General features: G+C 40.6%; 1 protein-coding gene across 1 annotated transcript; it reads left to right on the top strand.

Moving 5' to 3' along the window:
- Positions 1-53: 53 nt before the first annotated feature.
- On the top strand, positions 54-24,095 carry EHD4 (EH domain containing 4). The gene is made up of 6 exons (XM_080997159.1): positions 54-380; positions 7,714-7,890; positions 12,759-12,856; positions 14,409-14,821; positions 17,370-17,534; positions 19,392-24,095. Exons 1-6 carry the CDS (start codon positions 148-150, stop codon positions 19,926-19,928), a joined length of 1,623 nt encoding a protein of 540 aa, XP_080853285.1. The 5' UTR covers positions 54-147; the 3' UTR covers positions 19,929-24,095.
- The last annotated feature ends 282 nt before the right edge of the window (positions 24,096-24,377 follow it).

Genomic DNA, 24,377 nt, shown 5'->3' with positions numbered 1-24,377 from the left:
AAGGCACGGAAGCCGGGAGGAAGGGCGGGGCTCGCCGTCTGCCGGCTCGGCCTTCCAGTGCGGGCAGCGGCGAGGCGAGCGAGGTGGGTGGACGGCGGCTGCGTCCTATTACTATTACTATTACTACTGCTGCGAGAGGCGGTCGAGATGTTCAGCTGGCTGAAACAAGGCGGGCGCCACCGGCCCGGGGAAGGCGAGGACGTGGTGGAGACGGTGACGGGCGGCCTGAAGGAGCTTTACGCGAAGAAGCTGCTGCCGCTGGAGGAGCACTACCACTTCCACGAGTTCCACTCGCCCGCGCTGGAGCCCGCCGACTTCGAGAACAAGCCCATGGTGCTCCTCGTGGGCCAGTACAGCACCGGCAAGACCACTTTCATCCGGTAGGTCCGGCGCGCGCGCGCGCTCGCCGCCTGGGGGAGACGCCTCCCGGCCTCGCCAGGCGGCGAAGGGCGCGTCACCTCAGGCACGCACGTCTCCCTTCTGGCCCAAACTGGCCCATCTCTCCCTTTGTGAAGCCCCAGGCGCCTCCTCCTCCTCCTCCTCCTGCTGCTGCTGCTTCTCCTCCTCCTCCTCCTTCTTGTTATTAGTCTAAAGGTGATATATATATATGTACATGGAGGTCTTCTTATAAGGTCCGCCACATGCCTTGGCTGGGCTCCTGTGCCTGCAACCACAAGGGGGAAATCTTTCAGCTGCTCAGTGTCTCCTTGACCTGCCTTTGGAAGTGCAGGAGGGGTGAGGCAACCCTCTTGTCATTTCTGAGCAAGTAACTCAAATATGACTAACTTCCAGGTCATTGCCCCACAGTCCTTTGAAAAAGTGACACCTGCCAAAGTTTGTTATATTGTCCTTTATATTTATAGCCTCTCTTTCCTCCAAAGAGCTTAAGGTGACCTTCACCATCTGTCCTCACAACAACCCTGTAAAGTAGGTTATGGCGAAAGGAGGTGACTCGCCCAAGGAAACTCTAGAGGATTTCGTGGTCAAGTGGGAATTTAAACCTGGGCCTAGTTGAACCATTGCACCTTGCCCATTAGTTCCAAAAATGATTAGCAAGTTTGGGTTGTAGGGATTTTTTGTTCTTTTGCTGTGGGGTCCACTTGATTACTGTTATCCATCCCTGTCATAAAAGTGGGGAGAAATAAAGTCAGCACCCTGTGAATGGTACTTGTATGTATATTGCCACATTTTGGAAATGTTTAGATACATTTTTGTTTTATAGCGGTATTTTTAATCTCTTCAGTGGTTGCTCAGCTCCTTTGGAAGGAAGGGCAGGATGAAAATTCAGTAAACAATGATAACATCCTTGGATCAGTCATGATTTGGAAGGCATGGGGTTATAAATGTATGTATGCTGTTGAGGGACGCAGGTGGCGCTGTGGGTTAAACCACAGAGCCTAGGATTTGCCAATCAGAAGGTCGGCGGTTCGAATCCCCGCGATGGGGTGAGCTCCCGCTTCTCGGTCCCTGCTCCTGCCAACCTAGCAGTTTGAAAGCACATCAAAGTGCAAGTAGATAAATAGGTACCGCTCCAGCGGGAAGGTAAACGGCGTTTCCATGTGCTGCTCTGGTTTGCCAGAAGAGGCTTAGTCATGCTGGCCACATGACCCGGAAGCTGTACGCTGGCTCCCTCGGCCAATAAAGCGAGATGAGCGCCGCAACCCCAGAGTCGGTCACGACTGGACCTAATGGTCAGGGGTCCCTTTACCTTTACCTTTTATGTATGCTGTTAACTATGATAGCAAATAGTTGAACTTGCCATAAGATGTGGAGGTTTGGTGAATTTCAAAAGAAGGGTCTGTAGTAGCGAATGGTGATGGGTTCTCTTGTTTGTCCCAGCCAGCCTAACTAACACATGGGTGAACTTGAGAGGCATTCCGCTTCTGTCATCACTGCCTTGTTGTGAATGTGTTGACGATTGTATCTGTGTGGATATGCCTCCCTTTTGGGGCGGTGTGTTGAACTAGGATAAGCTTCAGTGTTCTGTCTGTTCTATTGTTAGGGTCTTGCTGCGTAACTACCATATTCTGTCTGTCTGAGTGAACAGCACAGGCCAGCCCACTAATATTTTTAATGCTTTGTAATCCAAGTATAATTCGTCTTTCCAAATAACCTGTAAAATAATGTTCCCATTCTGCAGACTAAGAGTTCAGGTTGAGAGTATATGGGCTGTACTAGCTCTTATTGTCATAGTTCAATGACATATTCTAGCCAGGTAAATACACTCAAGAAAGGTGTGAAATAGGGTCAGTGAGGGAGAATCTCAGAGGCTAGAGAAAGAGACCTGGAAGGTCACATTTGGTTCCCATGCTTGAGGCTTCTCATCCCTTGGTTGGTATGTCGGAGTGTAGCCCTTTCAGCATTTTACCTTTCTGACATCTCATTGTCCAGTTATCCTGAGCTTTAATATTTACCTTCACAAAGTCAGTGCTACACCCCATAGGTAAATATCCCAGGAAGTTTTTCTTAATAGGCCTTAACTTGCAAAAAAAAATTTCCACTTGCAAATATCTTCTAGAGGAGAAGATGTGTTAGTATTTTGTCTTGTGACAATAGCACATGCATTACTAACAAATGATGTGGACTTTAGTCATGCCATTATAAATTAGTTAGGCTTTAAGGTACCACAAAACTTTCCAATTTTGCTTTCAACACCTAAGGGCAATTAGATGTAAAGATGTTGAAGGAAAGGGAGGTGGTTAAGGAAAATAGTGACCTTGAGGTTTTAGGTGCTGTTGTGATGGATACAATAAGGAATGCCTACTGCTGTGCAGGAGTGTACAATATTGATGACTGAAATTATGTAACACAGGATTTTTTAAAAGTGTCCTTTAAACCACATCTTTGAATTTCTTTATATTCCAAAGCTGTACAGTACACTTGCAGTAACAGCTTTCCTGACTTCAGACCACATCTTTCATTCTGCCACTGTGTTTTTCTACTATAGCTGTGTTTTCTTCTTTAGTGTTTGCCTAGACAGCTTCGAAACGAATATCTAATTTTAATTCAAAACCCTAATAACTAGGTTATTTTACAGACAGAACTTAAAATTCATGTAGAACAAATAATTGTATTTCTGGGAAATTCCCTTCCTTCCTTTTTACTTTTCCTTGTACAGGAAAAACACAACTGAACGATTTGTATATGGTACACATTACATTGTATATGCATTATACTATACATTACTTAGTTGCATTCTTCTTTCATTTATCAACACACTGCTCAGACTTGTAACTTGTCTGAAATGTTCACTTTAAATTATTGCAAAGGTAACTGTAGGCATTAATGGAATAAGATTTTGACCAATTACTTTTAATAACAATTTTCTTATGAGACAATTTTTAATTATATAGAATTCCAGTTTGCCTTACTAGTTTGCAAACAAGTAGACATTTCTTTCATAAAGTGTTTTCTTTTTGACAGATATTCACATCAAACAAAAGTGCAATGTAATTTGTCTTTATTGTAAAGCTATACAAGTAACAGTTGTTCAGCTGTCTAGTGCCACAGGATATATGTGAATATCTGGAAAATCTAGACACTCCACTCTATTCTCTTCTAAAAATGGTTTTTGGGTATTTTGACCATTCTTATTTGTTAACTTTTTCATGGTCAGCTCAGGGGAATGATACACAGAGCATGTAGCATCTGTTGTTTCTGAAAATGACTTAATGGTTTGTATGTAGGTGGGGCATTGAACAACCAGTCAGCCTTCAAAACAAAACAAAAAAGCATTGTTCAGAAGCAGCAAACTCTTTAATGGCCAATTAGAAGCCTGGAGAAACAAAATTGTTCTAACCTGGCACCTGAAGGTCATTGGGTTATGCACCAGGTAACTGAGATTAAGAATCTGATATGCCAGCACCAGAAATACCATATCCCTTGTAGTTGTTCACCTCTTCTCTCCTCACTCCCTGATTGTACAGAGAAAGGTTAGTTTGTGAACCAGACAGTACATGTTTGGGTTGATTGTGGCTATGCTTCTACCAGAAGGCATAATCACATAAATATTTTCTGGTTTGTTGCATGCACTTTCCAGTTTACGGTATTTTTCCTCCGTGATTTCATGTATGTAAAATGTGGAGAAATGAGTATGAAACAGTTGTCTCTCTTTGACCTTTTTAGTCTGATTGTGAGGCAGAACAGAGAGTGCCCACATTTCGCTGTACTGCTGAGATTTCATGCGCTCCTTAACCACCTCACTTTCTATTCCTCCTTACTGGTTTCAAATGCCATGCGTTTTATTTCAAACAGGATTTCTACTCTTCAGCAAATCTAGTACCACAGGATTTGCTTTTTCTTTTTTTTTCCTTTTTGCTTGTAAGTAAAAAATAGTTTTTAGCCTGGTAATTCAGGGTGGAGTGATCATAACAGAGGAAAGAGATCAGCCCTGTTGCTCTGCACTGCCCATCAGAACAATTTATGGATTCAACTCACCTCATCCTAGAAGCCCAGCGGTGCAAGTGAAGCATTTCCATATTGCTGAAGCAAGTATGCTTCAGACTGGTTGTTTTCAAATAGTTTCCCTTCAGGATAACCTTTCCATAGTGGGCTGCAAATCTCTGCCTGCCTGCCTGTCTGTAATGGAACCTCTGTGTATTAGAAATGTTTTCATTGTGCAGCTTTTAATTATGAATAGGAAGATGACTGGTTAGCAACCTCTCTAGAGTGTAATGGATTACAGCTTAAAAGCGTTGGCCCAAACAATAATTTAACAATTAGAATAAACCAAAGTACAAATGAAATTAGCCTCTAGCCATTTTATTACATTAAGTTGTTTCTAACTAGCCATAAGAAGTTCATATCAGTCTATTGGCTCTCTTGCCCATGTTGACCACATTCAAACAAGCTTATGACACAAAATATGATAGCTTGAATCAGCTCTTCCTCTGCTTCCTGATGCCTTTTCAGCTGTCTTTCTTTTTTATTCCTAAGGTTCTGTCTTCAGTTTCTCCTTCCCCTCCTAATTGTCACCAAGTTACCCCCCATCCCCACATCTTTCCCCCACCCCTCCCTTCCTCTTTTACAGCAGTCTATTTGCTTCCTTTCACTTGCCCTTTTATGACTTCCTAGGAGTAGGCATTCCATGGTTGACTTATGTGGAGCACTGGTTGGGCTTAACTGGGCCTCATCATTGTCCTGTGTGAACTAACATTCCACCTGGGACACACCATACCCTCTGCTGCCACAGAGCAAGTGCAGGAAGGCTTGTCTGGCATTACAGATTCTTCCCACTGTGGATTCCCTGATGAACTTACCCCAACATTCCCCGGAGTGGAGTTTGAAAAGTACTTCTGTGATTACCACAGCAGGGACTCAAGGATAACTCTTAGCACTGCTCTAGTTTGAAGCTCAAATTGAACTGGGCTTCAGGAAAAATTGACTCCATTGAGCTGAAAGAGGATGGGGGTGGGAATGAAATGTGAGCAGAAGACAAAGAATCAATCTTCAAATATCCTCAGGATGTCTGTTGTGTGAACTACTCTACATTTTGCAGACTATCTTAAAATAGCCTTCCTGTATATCACTCTATGCCTTTGAACTTTTGCTCCCCTGATACCTACTGGCCACATAAATCCTTGCTTTTCCTGTGTTAATAATATAACGGAGTGGAGTGGGGAAAATTCACTTTTGTCCGCTTTTATTGTACTCTGCCTCTATTTTTTATGAGCAATTTGCAAGTTGAGAAGGAAGATGGTAATATGTGTGTGTGTGTGTGTGTGTGTCTACTTCTTAAGGCACTAGGTTCGCAAACCTCTGACATGGAGCAATTTAGTTCAAGTTAGTCCTGTTCATATTTACTTGGAAGTAAGTCCTGCTGAGTTAAATGCTATTGAATGTGTTTAGGATTGCAGCCTGAAATGCTGTATCAGAGCACAGGTCTATCTTGTCTAGCATTCTCTCTCCAACATTGGTTAGCCGTATACCTTGGGAAGTACACAGGTGGCAGAAGTGTTCACACATTACGAGTGAGAGATCAACTGTTTCGAGTCCATGATGTTTTTGTTCGGTATCCCTTGGTTTATCCTAAAACTTTTAATAAAAAACAATAGGGGGGGGGACTAATGTTTATCATGCCATATGGTGGTTAATTAATCCCATAAAGTACTTACATGAGGTGTAATGAAGGAAATGTTTCATATTCTGTATCCATTCCAAATATATCATTCCTAACCATGTACATATTTATCTATATTTATATATTTTTCTAAATGAAAATAGACCTGTCTTGCTCAGTCTTCTTCCACAGGGAAGATTATTTATTTATTATTATTATTATTATTATGTATTTACTATATCCCACCTTTCTTCCAAGGACCTCAAAATGGCATAAATAGTTCTCCCTCCCACCCCATGTTATTCTCACAGCAAACCTGTGAGGTAGGCTAAGAGACAGCGACTGACCCAAGGTCACCCAGTGACATTCATGGCTGAATGAGGATTTGAACCCTGGTCTCCCAGGCCCTACCTAGCCTGACATATTGTAGAATAGAACACTGAGCACTACACAACACAGGCTCCAACCCCTAAATCATTTTAGTTGCCTTTTTCTGTACCATGTCTCTTAGAAATTTGTTGATCAGAACTCTTCACAGTGTTTTAAATATGGCTGCACTACAATGCGCCATGATACATGAAATTAAATATTCATTCCCTTTCCCAATATTTGAATTTGGCTTGTTGCTATAGCACCCAGAGCTGATGTCTTAGTGAATTGCCTATTAGCACAGATAGCATGTGAAACTGGTTGCAGTATGGTTGCCTAAATGTAGCAGGGAGGGTGGACTGCCTTTTAAAAACAAGAACAAAGTTAATAGAGCACAATTACAAGGAGCTGAAGCTTTTCTTTTATTGACAGTGTGCAACAGAAATACAGAATTTCTGTCCTGCAACAATAAAGAATTCCTCGTATCTTCTATCCTGCCTTTATTTCCCCCCTGTGTAAAGCAGGAAATGGATAGCCCAATAAAATGTTGCTAGGTAATTGTTTATGGATGTGGGTAGTGGAAAAATAATTGTCACATGGTTTATTTGAGAGCAGATTGGAAATAATGCTACTTGGCATGCCAGCTATAATTGAATTCATCTAGCTTTTATTGTGGCTGTCAAAGTCTGTTAATTTTTCATTTATGTTACTAAAATAAGTGAATTATATCATTCAGGGAAACACTGAACAAACATAGTGATTTTTACATGTTTTCTCTTTAGGACTGGCAACCTAGGCAACTGACTAGTCCAATATTGCTATTTGTCTGCCTATTAGTTGGCCATGATCAAATACTCCATAAGGCAAAAATGTTGCTATGTGGGTGACAGCCAAACTTGTTTTTGTAATCAGTCTAACTTTCAAATCTGATTGATTAAAGGGTTGTTGGCTCTTTTGTTCTTATACATAACCATTCTTTTACAAAAATTTGATCAACCAGCTAACTAACCAAATCTCTTTCATCTAGCCGTAGGGCCTAACCTTTTTTTTACTTCTGTACACTCCCATAGATTTTATTTGCAGATAATGGTGAACTTACAAGCCTGCAGCAGACAGAAGTGGAAATATAGTGGGTGACTCAGTGATGGTGACAGTTGTAGAAATCCCCATTCAGGGAGAGTTGGCTACTGATCTCCCTACTTACTGTTAGAAGGGTTGCCCTTCATGTTTTGTGTCTCAGTTTGTTGATTGTTTCAATTTTAGTATTCTTATTTCCCATTCCACAGGTATCTGTTGGAGCAGGATTTTCCAGGAATGAGGATTGGTCCAGAACCAACTACAGATTCCTTCATTGCTGTCATGTATGGAGACACCGAAGGGAGTGTTCCAGGGAATGCTCTTGTAGTAGACCCTAAAAAGCCGTTTCGCAAGCTCAGCCGTTTTGGAAATGCATTCTTGAATAGGTAAGTAATGGTGGGTGGGAGAACAATTCTTGATGCTGTGTGCAGACTTGTTTTGTTCTTGGGGTTGAATTGCACTCAGTGAATACTCCCAAGATGGAGTGCTAGAGTACTGTAAGTATTCATTGTATGAGTTGCTTGTTGGCTGCAGCTATGAAGCTTTCTCCTCCCTCAAAGTATTGAATTCAATGTTTTTAAAAACAAGAAAATCCAGAAATTATAAATTATTGGGCATGATCTTAAATATGTGCCCAGCCCTCTTCCATTGATCAGATTGTCCCTGCTGTTTGCTATCTTGGGAGTAGAATATGTCTACATTCCTTAGTTTTGATTAAAATAATGGCAGGTGTGTGTCAATGGTGGAGAGGCGGCTGCATATTGCATATTTATTTATTTATTCCTTCACCATTTTTCTTTTCATTTGTCTCCTACTCCCATGAGAAATGTAGAAAAATAAGTGATCAAAACAGTTGTGTGTTTTTTAAAAGGAAAACTTCTCTCTGTTAGACTAAATTACATTATTAGAATTGCTGTGATGCACATCTAATATTAATGCTTTTAAAGCAAAAGCTCACAAAATGAATGTCCTTGTAGAGCAGGGTTGGAGAATTAGATCCATATGACAGCCTGAATCCCTAATGCCTTCCTGCCCACCTATGAGCCAGCTTTCGACAGGTGAGTGGGACCAGCATATGATGTCAGGGGTGGGGCAGGCAGACATAGCTATGGCAAAAGGCTTCACAAGGCCAGATTGGGACCCATCTCAGACCTGATTAGGCCTGCTGGCTGTGGGTTCTCCAGCACTGCCTTAGAGCACTGAGTAAAGACCAACACAAAGTTTGGGTACATGCTGAAAGTAATGTGTGGGTTTTTCAGAAAACAATGAGACTTCTAAGTGTAAATAAGAATTGCAGTTTTATCTAGCCCCATGTAGTACTTTCAAGTACAATATTTAAGGGGGACCAAATGCAAACTATATTAGTGCTTTTCTTTAATGGGCACTCCTCGGATGTAACTGGAGCAAGACTGCTCCACATTATATCTGTACCGTATTAGTAGTTGTCATTCTGTTGTTACTCTGCTGTATTCTCAGTACCCCTTGTAAGTTCTGAATGCACCCATTTAAGTGGTTGAAACAGCTTCTGACTAGTGATTTCTGGAAGAGTTTGGAAGACCTTCAAGGATGATGACTCAAAACTTTCCAAATAGTAAATGAAAACCTTTGAAAAATGAATAAATGAGCCAAGAAGAATATTATTTGGGGGTGGGAGCCATAAACTACTTCTCTCTTGGCTGTGGGTGAGCCTCACACTATGGAAAGGGCCGTGAAAATATTAGACCAACTCCCATAGCAATGACTCAGGCTTTGCATGGTTTGTAGGCATTTGCTTTCTAGCTTGCCAAATACCAGAGCTGCTCCAGATAAGACACCCTGGAAGTTTGAGTGTCTAAATACATAAATTTAAGCTCTGTATCTCACTTTGTCCATGGAGTTTTCTTGGCAGGGATACTGGAGTGGCTTGCCAGTTTCTGCTCCAGGTGGATCACGTTTGGTCAAAGCTCTCCACTATGACCTGTCCATCTTGGGTGCCCTGCACGGCATAGTTCATAGCTTCTCTGAGTTATTCAAGCCCCTTTGCCACGGCAAGGCAGTGACCAAACTGCGGGAGGCAGTGGAAGACAGGAGTGCCTGGCGTGCTCTGGTCCATGGGGTCACGAAGAGTCGGACACGACTAAATGACTAAACAACAACAATCTCACTTTACTGCCATTAATCTGCTAAACGTTGGCTGCTCTCTGTGGGCATTGGTGTTTTGACTGATAAGCTACATTTTTAGTACCATGTTACTCTGTTTTGCCTGTAGTTATCAGCAGGTACAGCATGCCAATGAGTTCATAATGTTCTTCAGGTTTCCACCACCACCCATTGATCAAGGAGAGCCCTAAAGGGGTTCATTGGTCACCATTGTGTGTGTTTGTTTCTGGTAGCATAAGTAAGAGACTGAGAGAGCTTTATGATGAAGTATTACTGTGAGGCAGATGTTTTCCATACCTCTCTCACTCTTGACGTGGAAACAGAGTTAGAGCTACAAGCTCCAATTCTGCTACCCTGGCAGGAGCAAAACAATGCTGCTAAGTTTTGTTAGCTTCGCTGCACCCCCTCCCCAGGCCCACGCCATTGCACCCCCACCCCCAATATGTGGAACCAGTTTCTAAACTCTGGTTCTGCTTTTGTGGCATGAGCAATGGGAAAGGGAAGACAAGGGTGGGGTGCATCCTGTTCACCAAGTGTACTCACACCCCTCTTCGGCTTTGGTTGTTTTCAGTCATTCTCTGTGGGGTTTCTTCCGCTCTCCCAATGCACATAGAAACAAACTTGCCTAGCTCTTTCTAATCAGATAGGTGCTGTTAAACATATTGTTACACAGGGCTGCTTCTCACTTGTAAAAGGTTTGTAGAATGCTAATTTTACTAAGTCTATATTAAAACTTCAGACACCTTGCATTTATACTGCTGTATAATGTCTTTCCCACTTTTTACTTTTTTGCTGCCCTTATCCCCTTTCCTATAAATAGCTTAGCTGTATTGCACAGTGCTATCTCCTTATATCACTGCAGTTCTTGTTTTTCTTGTAAAACTTGTTCCTACTTCTTCATTGCTTGGCTTCCGGAAAATTTTAAACATTGTGTCATTGTTTAGCTGGAATAAAAGAGCTCAGTCTTCTCCTAATACTGGCTTCTTTAGCTTCTAGTAATACTCAGCTGAAGTCAAAAGGATTTTGCAGAAAATATGATAGCGCAGGAGGAAAATCACATTCTCTAGAATACATTGTAAAACATTTTTTTCCCCAGTTCAATCTTAAATCTGGTTTTAAAGCTCTTTTTTATACAATCTGGTTTTTAAAAATCTGCAGCCCACACCATACAAAACATCAGTGATTGCATCCAACTTTAGATGCAGTGCTCTCACTAACAGTGCATGCTAACAGGAGGGTGAGAGATTTTTGCCATGTCTTCCTCCTCCTGCAGCCTGGAGCATGCTGCAAAATCTGTTCTTAAGGGTCAGCCAATCCCCCAGAACAGATTTGTGGGGTGAGTATCATTGAGAGCTGCAAGGAGGAGAAGGATTTGCAAAAACTGCTGCTGCTTCTCTTCTCTTCTGTTAGCAAATATTTCTGTTTGAGCAACAGCACAAGGACAACCAATAGGATTGCACCCTAGGAATCATTTTTTTTAAAATGGGGGAAGCAGTATTAAAAGTGGATGAAACTAAGCAGCATACGTTACTCCACCTGGTATGTTTTGCTTGCTGTGTTTTCTTAATTTGTGCACCAGTGTGAAAAGACTCTCTTAACTAGGATATGGGTTAGAATTTGTCAATAGCCATGTGTGTTTTATAGTTTTTGGTCACTTTTTCCCCTTTCAAGAATGAGGAAGAAATCTTACTCTTGCTTCTCCTTCACTACTTGCTGTGGTTGGTATGTGAGAAATTGGGGTCCAGATACCCACTCCATCATGAACTGATTTGTTATTTCTCCCCCCCCCCTTTCCCTTAGCCCATCCCATATTTATTGTAACATTAATTCAGCACATCCAAGTCACAACTGTAACCAATGATTATTCTCTATGTGGCATGGCTCTTCCTAAAACTACATAAGTTTTGTTTTTGTACAAGGATGCTTTGATAGGAAATCCTGTATGTATTGAGATAATGTTCTCAGGAAAGAACCAAGTCCGTCTTGACAACTGATCATTTGTACTGACATTACTTGATCACAGAGAAGAGAATATAATACAGCAAGGCTTTTCTTCTTTTTGTATGGCAGGAAGGGAGTTTAGAATAACACCCCTCACATATTGCAAGGTAGTGGGATGGTAAGAAGGGTTACACCCAGCCATGCAGTCAATGAGCATGAGAAGTGCCCCCTGCATTCCCCAATGTTGGCATAGTAGAGTATTTCCATGTGAGGGGGGGATCTCGGGATATTCGCTCTTGGAATTTTACTTTTAGAAATATGGCAACCCTACATGAAAGAGCCCTTTCTCACATGTATGGCTGAAGGGGAGGTGCTAGTCCACATAAATCCACAACCCCCTTTTGCATTTCTTTAACTTTCAGAGTGGTTTCTTTCTCTGCATATATCCATAAACATATATAACTTCTTGTTATTTAGTCGTGTCCAACTCTTTGTTACCCCATGGACCAGAGCACACCAGGCACTCCTGTCTTCCACTGCCTCCCGCAGTTTGGTCAAACTCATGCTGGTAGCTTCAAGAACACTGTCCAACCATCTCATCCTCTGTCATCCCCTTCTCCATGTGCCCTCAATCTTTCCCAACATCAGGGTCTTTTCCAGGGAGTCTTTTCTTCCCATGAGGTGGCCAAAATATTGGAGCCTCAGCTTCAGGACCTGTCCTTCCAGTGAGCACTCAGGGCTGATTTCCTTAAGAATGGATACGTTTGATCTTCTTGCAGTCCATGGGACTCTCAAGAGTCTCCTCCAGCACCATAATTCAAAAGCATCAATTCTTCGGCGCTCAGTCTTCTTTATGGTCCAGCTCTCACTTCCCCTACATCACTACTGGGAAAACCATAGCTTTAACTATATGGACCTTTGTCAGCAAGATGATGTCTCTGCTTTTTAAGATGCTGTCTAGGTTTGTCACTGCTTTTCTCCCAAGAAACAGGCATATATATATATATATATATATATGTATGTATGTATATAACTTAATCTAACAGAAATGTTATCTGATATACTTAGGGGGTCCCTCATTTGTTGTTCAGATACAGAAAAGGATTTTTTTGCTTTTCCTAGAGGTCTGAAAACTAATATTAAAATAACTGGGCCCTTTTGTTTTTCTCTGCAGGTTCATGTGTGCTCAGTTGCCCAATCAGGTTCTGAAGAGCATTAGCATCATAGACAGCCCCGGCATTCTTTCAGGAGAGAAACAGCGAATACGCAGAGGTGAGCTTGTTGCTTTGTTTTATCTATAGTAAAATGTATGTCCCACCCTTTCCCCATCCCAGAGCGCTTATAACAAACAAAACAACATCAGGTTCTTAATTAAATAAGTAGTGCAGAAAAATAATTGCAGGGACTAGTGACCTGTTTTGCTGTACAGGCTAATCCAGCTAATCTCTTGAGTGCTTGCTCTATCAGTTTGGCAACAGCATGGTCCAGTAACAGTCCTGGAAGTCTCTGGTGCCTTGTTTTGAACTAATGCCTGCTGAATGGATAGGGACCAGGTTTTATTAAATCCATGTTTTGCGTTCTGTTGTGCATGGGTTGGTATTGCTTTCTATAAGGTGAAAACTCACAGCCCTCATCTTTATACAACTAGAGTTCATTTTTTCAAAGAGACAACAGAATATATACTGGTAGCAGGATAAAGGTCTGTTTCAATGCTTGACCTCCCAGTTATCATAGTTCCTCCTCATGGAGGCTTATTCAATGATCCAGTTCACGCGTCACATTAAACCACAGTTCAAAACAAGCTGTGGTTTAATGTGCAGTGCTACTCTTCCCCAACTCCTACAGCTGCTGGGAATCAAGCTCTGGCTTGTTGTGATGTCTGAATGTGAGTTCATGGTTTATTTTTATCATCCTGACCCAACAAACCAAGCCCATGGTTTATTCTGTTTTGGAGAAGCACAAGATAAAACTTGAAGTTTCTGTTCCCCTTGCATTTTTGTCCAATGCCAGGCTGGAGGATAATATTAATTTCATAACTGAAGCAGAATCTGTTGGATTGTTAAATGCAAGGGAGCTCTTAGATGTCAACTCTGTGTGAAAGTTCACTATTTTACTTGTTGGATCAGTCTCTCTCTCTCTCTCACACACACATACACACACAGAGAGAGAGAGAGAAGCCTCATTTTGCTTTCCAAAATGAAAATGTTTATTTTAAAGACCACCCAGCTGCTTTCGTTGAGCACTTACATAGTTATCTTCTTCCTACCATTTCCTCTTCTTGGCTGATATCTGATTTGCCAGTGATCTCATACAACATCTCCATCTGTCTGGAAATCTCCTAATCTAGGGTTCTTTCTCTCTCTCTCTCTCTCTCTCTCTGTGTGTGTGTGTGTTTTAGAAGGTCTATTTCTTAATTAACTTAAAAACAGTGACTACATTAGAAGTGATCCAGCCAAAATTAATGGCAATTTTTTAAACAAAATTCAATAGGAGAACTAGGTGCATGATAAAATATTACTTTGAAATTCTGTAATAACTGATGACAGAATTTCTGTCAGATAAAAGTTCTACATTTTGTGATTTAAAATACCCTTTGCATCATCAAAGCTAGCATGAACCTGCAAGAAGTCTCACTGAATGTATCTAAGGTATCTTGAGTTTGCCCCAATGCAACATCTGTACTCACTGTTTTCCCAAGCATTGTAAAATTATGTCCAGACTCTTCTCAAAGTACCTATGTTAGAAAATTAAAATTACTTCTAAATAATTCTAAGCAACATCAGATTTTATACCCTCCCCTCTCTTTCCCCCCTTTCTCTTTCAGGCTATGACTTCTGTCAGGTTCTGCAGTGGTTTGCTGAGCGTGTTGATCGTATCATCCTCTTATTTGATGCCCACAAACTTGATATTTCTGACGAGTTCTCAGAAGCAATCAAAGCATTCCGGGGTCAGGATGACAAGATCCGGGTTGTGTTGAATAAGGCTGACCAAGTAGACACCCAGCAGTTAATGAGAGTCTATGGAGCACTCATGTGGTCTTTGGGGAAAGTGATTAACACTCCAGAGGTGTTGCGTGTCTACATTGGCTCTTTTTGGTCTCAGCCCCTGCAAAACTCAGAGAACCGAAAGCTGTTTGAGGTGGAAGCACAAGATCTGTTCCAGGACATCCAGAACCTACCACAAAAGGCAACAGTGAGAAAACTGAATGACCTTATCAAGAGATCACGACTTGCAAAGGTAAAATTGTGGGATAAAGCTTGGCTTTCCTTGAGCACTTCTTGGTGAAGTGCCTTTTTTGTTATCTTCTCCGCTTTCTGTGCAGCAGTGTAAAGTGAGTTGAGCTGACAGTATTAAATCAAGGTAATTATTGTTTTACTTTTATGGGAGGAAAGGAAACAGGGACCTGTGGTCCTTAACTTGTTCATAAATGACTTGGAGTTAGGTATGGACAGAAAAAGATTGCTGATGACAACAATTTTTTCAGGTTGGGATTAAAAAGGGGATTGCAGGGAACTCCAAAAGATCTCTCCAAATTGGGTGAATGAACATTAAAATGGCAAATGCCGTTTCAGTGTAAGCAGCTATAAAGTTATGCACATTGGGGCAAAAAATCCTAACCATATGTGGAGTCTGAACTGGTAGTGGTTTAGCTCTAAAAAGATCTTGAAGATTCTAGTGGACACCCAGTGAAACTTCTGACCTAGTGTGCAACAGCTATGAAAGAAAAGGACAGTTTCTCAACCCATCTTCCTTCCTCCAATCATCATCAGCCCCTCAAAAGCTCATCCAGAGAGTCTGGGGCCCTCCTGAACTATCTGGGATGGGGTGGTGGTGAGGGCATGGGAAACATTCCTTTTATAAACATCCTTATCTTAGGATCAAAGTCCAATTTTGGACAATGCTCCCTACCCCACCCAGTCTCGTGGGGCTTGAGGGGGTGTTGTAGCTGACTGCAAGGGTGCGTGGATGAGAGGTGAAACTTTGCTTCCTTGAACTTCCTTAGCTTAACATAGAATCTAAGCCAAACTGTTAATTGTCTAAGTGGCAAACAGAGTTGAAAAGGAAGTTTGAAATGACTTTAAATGGATTCCAATCAATACAGCAGTTCTTTTAGAGCACCACATTCTTTCTTTCTTTTTGTGGGTGTTTGTTTTCTTTTATAGAAAAGCAAAAGCATTATGTAGGTTCTCATTTTGATGTTGCCTTCGCCTCCTAAGCATACTCTTGAAATTCCTATCATGTTAGAATAATTGAGTAAGTCAGTTGTCAGCTCCCTATCAACTTCAGGGTCTTATCAGCCGCTCTGGTATTCCTTGTGCGCAGTGTGATAGGTCATATTTAAATGCTTTGAAGGCTGAAAACCTCATCTGCAAAAGCACAATGGGGGCTTTGAAGAAATGTAATTGGTTAAATGAGACAGGGGGAAATACTATTGAAGACATTCAGCATTTGACTTCCCATACTCTATGCATCAAAATCTTGTCATTCTATCATGGATCACATTCAGTAAGAATGTAGAAACCTGGTGGATCAGTGGCATAATTTGCATAAAAATAATATACAGACACCATGTTTTAAGCGCATTTGCACATACTTGATCAATACATCCTAACTGGATCCTCACCTTCATTCTGTTACAGTAGCTCGCTCACATCTTGCTTGCTTTCTCAGATCTTTGCTTGGTTCTTCTCTATGTTCCTTATGTCTGTATTTGTCTGTCTATGTAGTTAAGTGCTTGATGTTCCTGCTTCACATTGTATTAGATGGGTGATTAAGTGATGGGTAGGAAGAAGGGTTGTAGGGTTTGTTCTTGCTAAAGTGAATATTCAATAAACTTTTAAAGTGATTCATTTCAATCAGTTCATACAGTTCATACAGTTTACTGTATGATACATAAATAGTAGCTTAATTTTTCATAGACAGGAACTGCTCTGCTTTCCTCATGGCATCTCTTTGTGGTTGTCTTTAAATACAGAGGCAGCAAATATATAACACACACTTCTATTTTGGTTTCATTTAATCGATATCATTGGCCTTGCTCACATGCCACTTTAAACCATAGTTAAACTTAAGTAAGCTATGGTCTGGCTTAGCAATACCTGGGCAATACCTGAACCTGGGCAAACAAACCATAAGCAGAAAGCTAAGAACAAACCTTGGTTACAGCTTGTGGTTTTTTGGAGAAAGACAAATCACAAGCCCAGCTTTGGGTGTAACACTCAACCTGACCATGGCTAGTTTCCTGGCTGTCTAGCAGCAGCAGGGGAGGAGTGAAAGGCGTGTGGCTTTAGCCCCATGCACAACTAAGTTTAACTATGGTTTAAAACTGATGTCAAAACCAGACATTTTAACTGATAGATTTGTATTTTTTTGGAGGGGGATGACAATGACCACATAGGTTAAATTCATAAAAGTTTATGAGCAAATAATATGCTTTCCGTTAAGGAGGCCCTAGCTTTCTTTAACGTAGTCATTATCTGCCATCTCAGCCACCTGTATTTGCACTAAGCTGCAAATCGACATCTCAGTAGTTTTCCTGGCTACCACTTTTTTCTCTCTTTCTTCAAGAGACAGAATGTTATAATCCCTTTTTTTCTTCTTTTGGAGTTTTTGCAAAGCTAAAATGAGTGTGTCAGTTATATGGAATATTTAGTATTTGTGCATTTTTTACAATACAACAAACATTAAACTGGTGTCTCTTGAGGGTTTTTCTTGTTCACATCTGTTGTAAGGTAGGAGGCATGGAAATCACTGCTAACTTGAATCGCCTGCTGTTCTGTTTTAGGTACATGCTTATATCATTAGTCACCTGAAGAAGGAAATGCCTTCGGTATTTGGAAAAGAAAATAAGAAGAAAGAACTAATCAACAAGCTACCTGAGATTTATATTCAGTTGCAGCAACAGTACCAGATCTCTCCAGGGGACTTCCCTGATGTCAAGAAAATGCAGGTGCAGTACCTCAACAGATGGATAGTTTGTTTATCTCTAATTATTTCAACCACAGCTTTATCATAAAAAACTCTACCAAAAAAACAACAGCTTTATCTATTGTATAAGGAAATCAGACACTTAATTTGTTTATTCAGTACATTTATTTCCTGCCTTTCAAGGTGTCATGCATAGTTATCCCCCACTCCTTTTTTTAATCCTCACAGATAATAGGTAACCTCGTAGTTGAATCTGGCTCGAAATTAGAACCATGTAGAAGGCACATCAGTGGGATTACTAATAAGGCATTGCTCAAAAATGGCTGTTGTTTCAGGTTTCATAAGCCTGGACTACACATGAGCCAAGCTACACATGATCCTGAGTTGCATATAGTTTTTTGCCTTGAAGTGGGATTTTTTACTTTACAAATCTATCTTGTGGTGGTGGTGTCTTTATGTGAAACCGAAGTTCTGTGTAGAGGGAGGAGGGGGAAGGCTTTAAAAGCTCCCATCTCCAGTGTTTTTTCCCCTGGGATCTCAAGAGGTAGTGGGGGAAATCAAAACCCTGTAGGTGCAGATACCAGTACCCCCTCCCTGGGGGACTTTGGGGGAGAGAGTTACTGAAAGGGTAAGGGGTCAAAAGCCCCATTCCCCATACTGGTCTTCTACTTGATATTGTAGCCTCTGCAGCTGCATTTGGTGGTGTTGGGGCTTATGGCAGAACTTCCAAGTTTGGCATTGAAAGGTATGTAGATTATGAGAATGTCACCAGAAAGTTAGTCATATCTCTGTTTCTCTTCAAGTTGCTCAATACCCTTCTGAAACAGAGAACAGCTGTGACAATTGAGAAATGAGTTGCTAACTGAAACTGTCACTCCATGAACAAACACAAAAAGGTGTATCTTTAAGAATATCATCCAGTAATTAAGGCTGACTACACAGCCATTGTTGTGGCTGTATTGTGGTAAGCTGAATTTTTTGCAGGCTATCCCAGAGTGGCAAGATTCTCTCTGGATTCACATGCAGGCGCCTCTTCAGATCATAATTTGGCCACAAACTGGAAGCCATTTGAAATGTGTGTTATGACAAGCTGTGACTCACACTAGATGATTCCACTGTGCCAGAACTGCCTGGAAACATCAATTTAGGGTGATTTTGTTATGCAAGAACAACCCAGTCAGACCCTAAGAGAGCCTCTTTTGTAAAGTAAATAGATAAGTAGGGGTGCGATATAAGAACAGCCCTGCTGGATCAGACCAAAGGTCCATCTAGCCCCAACTCCCTGTGCTCACAGTGATCAAGCAACTGCCTATGGGAAGCCTACAAGGAAGGCATGAGTATAATAGCATTATCTGCTTATGATCCCCAGGACAATATTTAGAGGCATCTTGTCTTGGTTCTGGGAGTAGTCCATGGATGGCCATCATGACTAGTAGCCATTGATAACCTGAGCCTTTGTGAATTTATCTAGTCCCCTTTTAAAGCTTCCCAAGTTTGTTGCCATCTCCACATCTTGCACAAGCAAATTCCATAGTTTAAATGTGCACTATGTGAAGAAGTATTATATCTGTGTCTTTGCTGGTACAGGGTAAAGGTTTGTAAGTACACAGTCTTACTGTCAACACTCCGTTGTTTCTCTTCAAGTACCTTGGCTTCCTTCTATCTAAAGCATTTCACAGAACTATATTTTTGTGTTGTTTTTCTATGGTGCAGCCTGGGTAACTATAAACATGAACACGGCTTCCTAAATTGAAGGCTTCTTTCATGCAACATTCATTCTGGAATCATCCTTATTCACACTTGGCAGATGCCAAGAATTTTATCAAGGAATTGTTGAACAGTGTTCTTACTTGCAATCATTTCTTTTTCCATTTCACAGGAGCAGTTGGAGAAATACGACTTCACCAAATTCCATTCTCTGAAGCCAAAGCTGATTGAAGCTGTAGATAATATGCTGGCAAACAAAGTTGCCTACCTCATGACTCTGGTGAGCCAGGAAGAGCGTAACACGCCTGCGCAGAAGGTTCAAGGTGGGGCGTTTGATGGCACCACAGTAGGACCATTTGACCAGGGCTATGGGGAAGGTGCCAAGGAAGGAGCCGACGAGGAGGAGTGGATTGTTGCCAAAGATAAACCTATATATGATGAAATCTTTTACACTCTCTCGCCAGTCAATGGTAGAGTCTCTGGGGCCAATGCAAAGAAGGAAATGTTGACCTCCAAACTGCCCAACAGTGTCCTGGGAAAAATCTGGAAGCTTGCTGACTGTGATAACGATGGCATGTTGGATGAGGAGGAATTTGCATTAGCAAAGCATCTTATCAAGATAAAACTGGAGGGATATGAACTCCCCAGTAGCTTGCCTGTCCATCTGGTACCTCCATCGCATAGAAAACCTTTGCGTGGGGCACAGTGATAAACGCATTCTAAAAATGTTAAAAGTTCAGTACCTGTTACAGTTAAAGATTGTATAACACACTTGAAGGTAGGGTTCTTGTCAAGCATTTTAGGGCCACTTCAAACATTGAATCTGTCCTGTATGGATACCACTTGCACACGAAAAAGCACAGAAGCTATCTTGTACCTCATGCACTGGGGAGCGATGCTTAGTGGCAGTTCTCTCATATGTGCATTTGTCCAACATGTATATCTTGTAAAATAAACACATGTATAGTCATGGCATGTGTCATGACAGGCTCCATATGCTTTCTGGCATTTGAAGTGGCCCTCAGTTAGATGCTGCATTCTGTGCACATTACAGGAACTGGCAACATAGCACAGGGATAAACCTATGTTAATAGATCTGAAGGCCCCTCAGTAAAAGGACAGCAGGGGGAGTGTTTCTTACAAGTGCCTTTGAAAATTGCCTTCTGGTTTTTGTGGGTAAGGTTTTTGACATTTTTTTCCACTGTGTTTACAATCAAAATACTAAACTGGGATTGAGCAGATGTAAAAATAGTTGCAACTATATACTAAACAATACTTTGATAACACAATGCAAAACTACCTTTATTCTTCAAAAGGAAATCTAACATTTTACACTTCCAAGGAGGCAGGAATTTGTTCACTAATGATACTTGAAAAGAAAATCCACCTTCTGCAATTCCATTTAGAGATTGTAAGAATGCGCTTCAGTTCAGTTTTTTTTGTTTTAGCCAAAAATTAAAGGCCTGTCTTGGACTAGGCTTCTTTACAAAGTCGTATTTGTTTGGGGAAGGAGAAAAGGGGAACGTATGCATGGAAAGAGCTTTCATAAGAATATGTAATTGTATTTAGAAAATCAACAAATTACTATATTTGAAAGTTATATATATTTAAATTGACATTTTAAAAATCTTACTGCTCTTTAGCTACTGTTGAGGTTATCACTGTTGTCTCTGTATAAGTAGAATATATATGAAGAGCCCTGCTGGATCAGGCCAAGGGTCCAACAGTGGAACCCAGTGTCAGGACATGAAGGCAATAGTCTCCGCATTGTTTACCTTCACATCTGCTAGTTGGAGGTGTGCTGTTCCTAAACATGGAGATTCTTTTTTAGCATCATGCCTACTAGATAGAACTAGTCTCTATTTATCTTAGGCATTTTTCAAGCTATCAAATACAGAGGCCTTTGCCACATCTTGTGGAAATGAATTCCATAAGTTAATTTTTGTTGTAATACTGTGAAGCCCCTGGTAGTTGGTTGGTTGTTTTTTTTAAGAAAAAGAATAATGTGCATTATATACAAATATTGACACCTCTGTTCACGGCAATGATGATTTGCAAAAGTCCATTTGGAGGGCTTAATCCCAAAGTACGACTTGGCTGAAAACACACCTACATACGTGACAGAGCTACTTTGCAGAATATATATATATATATATATATATATATATATATGCGCACTTGTGTCAGTAGAGGGTGAGGTGACAAATTAGTTGATTATAGTTTGCACAGGTTAAAGCAGTTTGATCTACTAATTCTAAGGCTTTATTTTTAACATCCACAGGAAACCTTCCAGTATATAACCTACAAAGCGTTATTTTCACTTCTTTCATTTATGGACTGCCACTAGATTATGACTGCCTTGTGGCATGAAACCTGTACAGTGAATGCATCAAGGGAGGGCTACAGCAGTCTAGCCAAAAGGCCTGTAGGTGTCCTTTCATGAAAGACAGAGCAAATGAGTCAGTTTCTCCTGTTGCATCAGCAAAGTACTATTGATTGACTTAATCACTTATGCTATCACCTGTGGACTCAGTCGGAGCAACAAATGATGTCACCCAGAAATCTTTACACTTTATATGAAACTGCCTTATACATATTACTGGTCCATCTGTCTTAGTATTATCTACTGTTATCTATTCTGGCACTCCAGGGTCTGGGGCAGGGTCTTTCCCAAACTAGTAACTTCAGATCTTTCTAAACTGAGTTGTCAGGGATTAAACTTTGGACCTGCTTAAAAAACAGAAGGCCCCTCCATGTGTTATGTGGAGATCAGCCTATCCCTATACAGTAGCTCAGAAACTTAAGACTGATGCAGTCATTATCTTAGTGCATCCTTTTAATGCTATAGTTCAGTGAGAAATCAATTAACAAACTAACAGCTCTATTCCTACTGTTACTAGGTTTGTGTGTATTTGTTTACAGGCACAGACATCACTCGGGATAAGTAGCATAGGCTAACTTAGTGTTGTTCTTGCTTTCTGGGGCTTATGGTTTTCAAAATAGTTGATTTTTTTTTTTGGGCCAGGATTGTGTTTGGATAGGGGAAAGAATGGGGAGGGTTATGGGGGAGGGGGGGAAGGAAGGAAAGAAGACAAATGAGTCAAGAGGCCAGACTTCAGGAAGAAGTTTGTTTATGTTCTTGTTGCACCTTGAGTCTTTACCTGCTCCTTTGTGTTTATTTCTTTGACAATGCTTTATTACCTTTTCAAAAGAAAACTGAAGTCACTGGATGCTAGAAGATAAGATACTGCAAGATCAGATTTTATCTGTTGCATCACATGTAGGCAGAATATATTTTTTCTGTTGCAGCTCAGAAATCCAATTTCACTTCTATTTAACTGACCTCACGTTCTGGAGAAAAGTGTCTCTCTCTTGCTGCACTGGCTTTCTCTAGAACAGTTGTTAGTATTTATCTAAGCATCTGCTTTTCTTGTGCAATTTCCTCAGATCTTTGTTTCTCCCCACCATGAAATCATTTTTCCTGTTATTTATTATCCTGCAGTGATTTTAGAGGTTTTGTAACTGAAATGTGCTGCAATTTCAGTCGGCTAAGTCAAAACAACCATCTTTTTGTCAACTACAGTGTCAGAATTTTTGAATGACTTTTAAACGTGGTAGAGTTGCGGTTTTAAGTAAAGGCACACAAATAATGAAACTTGTTTGCTTGTTTTGGCTATGATCCTTATTATTTCAAGAACCCGAAGTTTGGATCCATGAGCCTCTTCATGCGGCTTCATACTTGGTGTAAGAATCAGTGGAATATGAAACATGACTGATCTGGACATCTTTTTTCATGCTTCTAGAGTCTTTTGTGAGTTGCCCTTATGCAAATCTCCCTTGTGGCGAGCTGCATCCTACATTTATAACACACACTGCAATGTAATGCAGCCTAATCCTTAGTTTCCAAAGCTAGGCTAGTTGGGCAGCACAGCATGGCCATTAACAGAACCCCTTATGGGTGAGTGTGTTTTTCTGAACTAAAGGATTGCTAAATTGGCTATTGGATCCATAGAGGCCACAGCCCAAAAGGGAGAGCGCTTCTACTTACACTAGAAGGAATACAATAATTGTTGGAGGGGGCCTTGTATGCCATGTAGTGCTGGATGCAGGACATCCAGATGTGGAACATCTGCAACTGATGGTGGACCAGCCACTGCACCCAGCAAGGGAGAGCTGATCCCTAGAAAAATGGTTCTGTGAAATCCCATCCAGCAGAACTCCGCCTTTCTGAAAATAAATGATGACATGCATTTGGGGTTTTGCTTTGTGCTGGGGTATTTCAGAAACATAAAACTTGATACTGAATTGGAAACTAGCTACTCACAAATGACATGTTTCCGCATGTTTCCAGGATATATGTGGCCTTGAAGTTTTGAAAAGATGTAAAATCTGGATTTAGAAAAGAATCGTTCTTTCTTCAACTCCTTTTCATTATCACTCAAATATTGTCATCTTCATTATACCTGTTTGTAATTAGTTTTCTTTCCATAGTCTAATAGTTATAAACATCCTCAAGGATATGAACCACTTTATTTAATCAGAGTCTCTATACCATTATTGTTACATATTTATAGATCCAAGATCAGGTCACTTAAAAAATAAATAACAATGATTGACCAATCCTTATATTACTGTGAAATATTTCAAGTGTCATCAAGAGAATATATATAATTGCTTTTTGTTTGCTAAGGTTCAAATAACAAAACTCTTGGTAGAAATATTGATTTTCTCCCCAAGAGCTTAAATTCATTGGTGTTGCACTTTGATTATCTGCATGAATCATTACAGATGCTGTAATATATTTTTGTATATGTTTATAACATTTCTCCTTTTTGTGTGTAACAGTTCTGGGAAATAAAATTCGCTGTTTAATAAAGTTACTTTCATGCTTGTGGTTGGTTTATTCATTTGTCTATTCCTGTGGAGGGCTGCTCTCCAGTGGTTAGAAGGTAGTATTGCAGGAGCTGGATTTCCTATATAAAAGTTCTAGAGCTGATACAAACTCAGTACTGAACTTGGTAATTTGGTATTATTGCATTGTACCTTTTCTGGATTTAAGTTTCAAAAATATTATTGCCAAATTATAGACAGGAAATTGGAAGATTTCAAAATTTTACGCCATAAACATAACATTTTCAAACCTTGAAAAAGTGGTTCT

This window comes from Podarcis pityusensis (assembly GCF_964106645.2).
Source record: "Podarcis pityusensis genome assembly, chromosome: 1".
Classification (NCBI taxonomy): Eukaryota; Metazoa; Chordata; class Lepidosauria; order Squamata; family Lacertidae; genus Podarcis; species Podarcis pityusensis.
The sequence above is the reverse complement of the archived record's forward strand: the minus strand, read 5'-3'. Positions and strand labels throughout refer to the sequence as shown.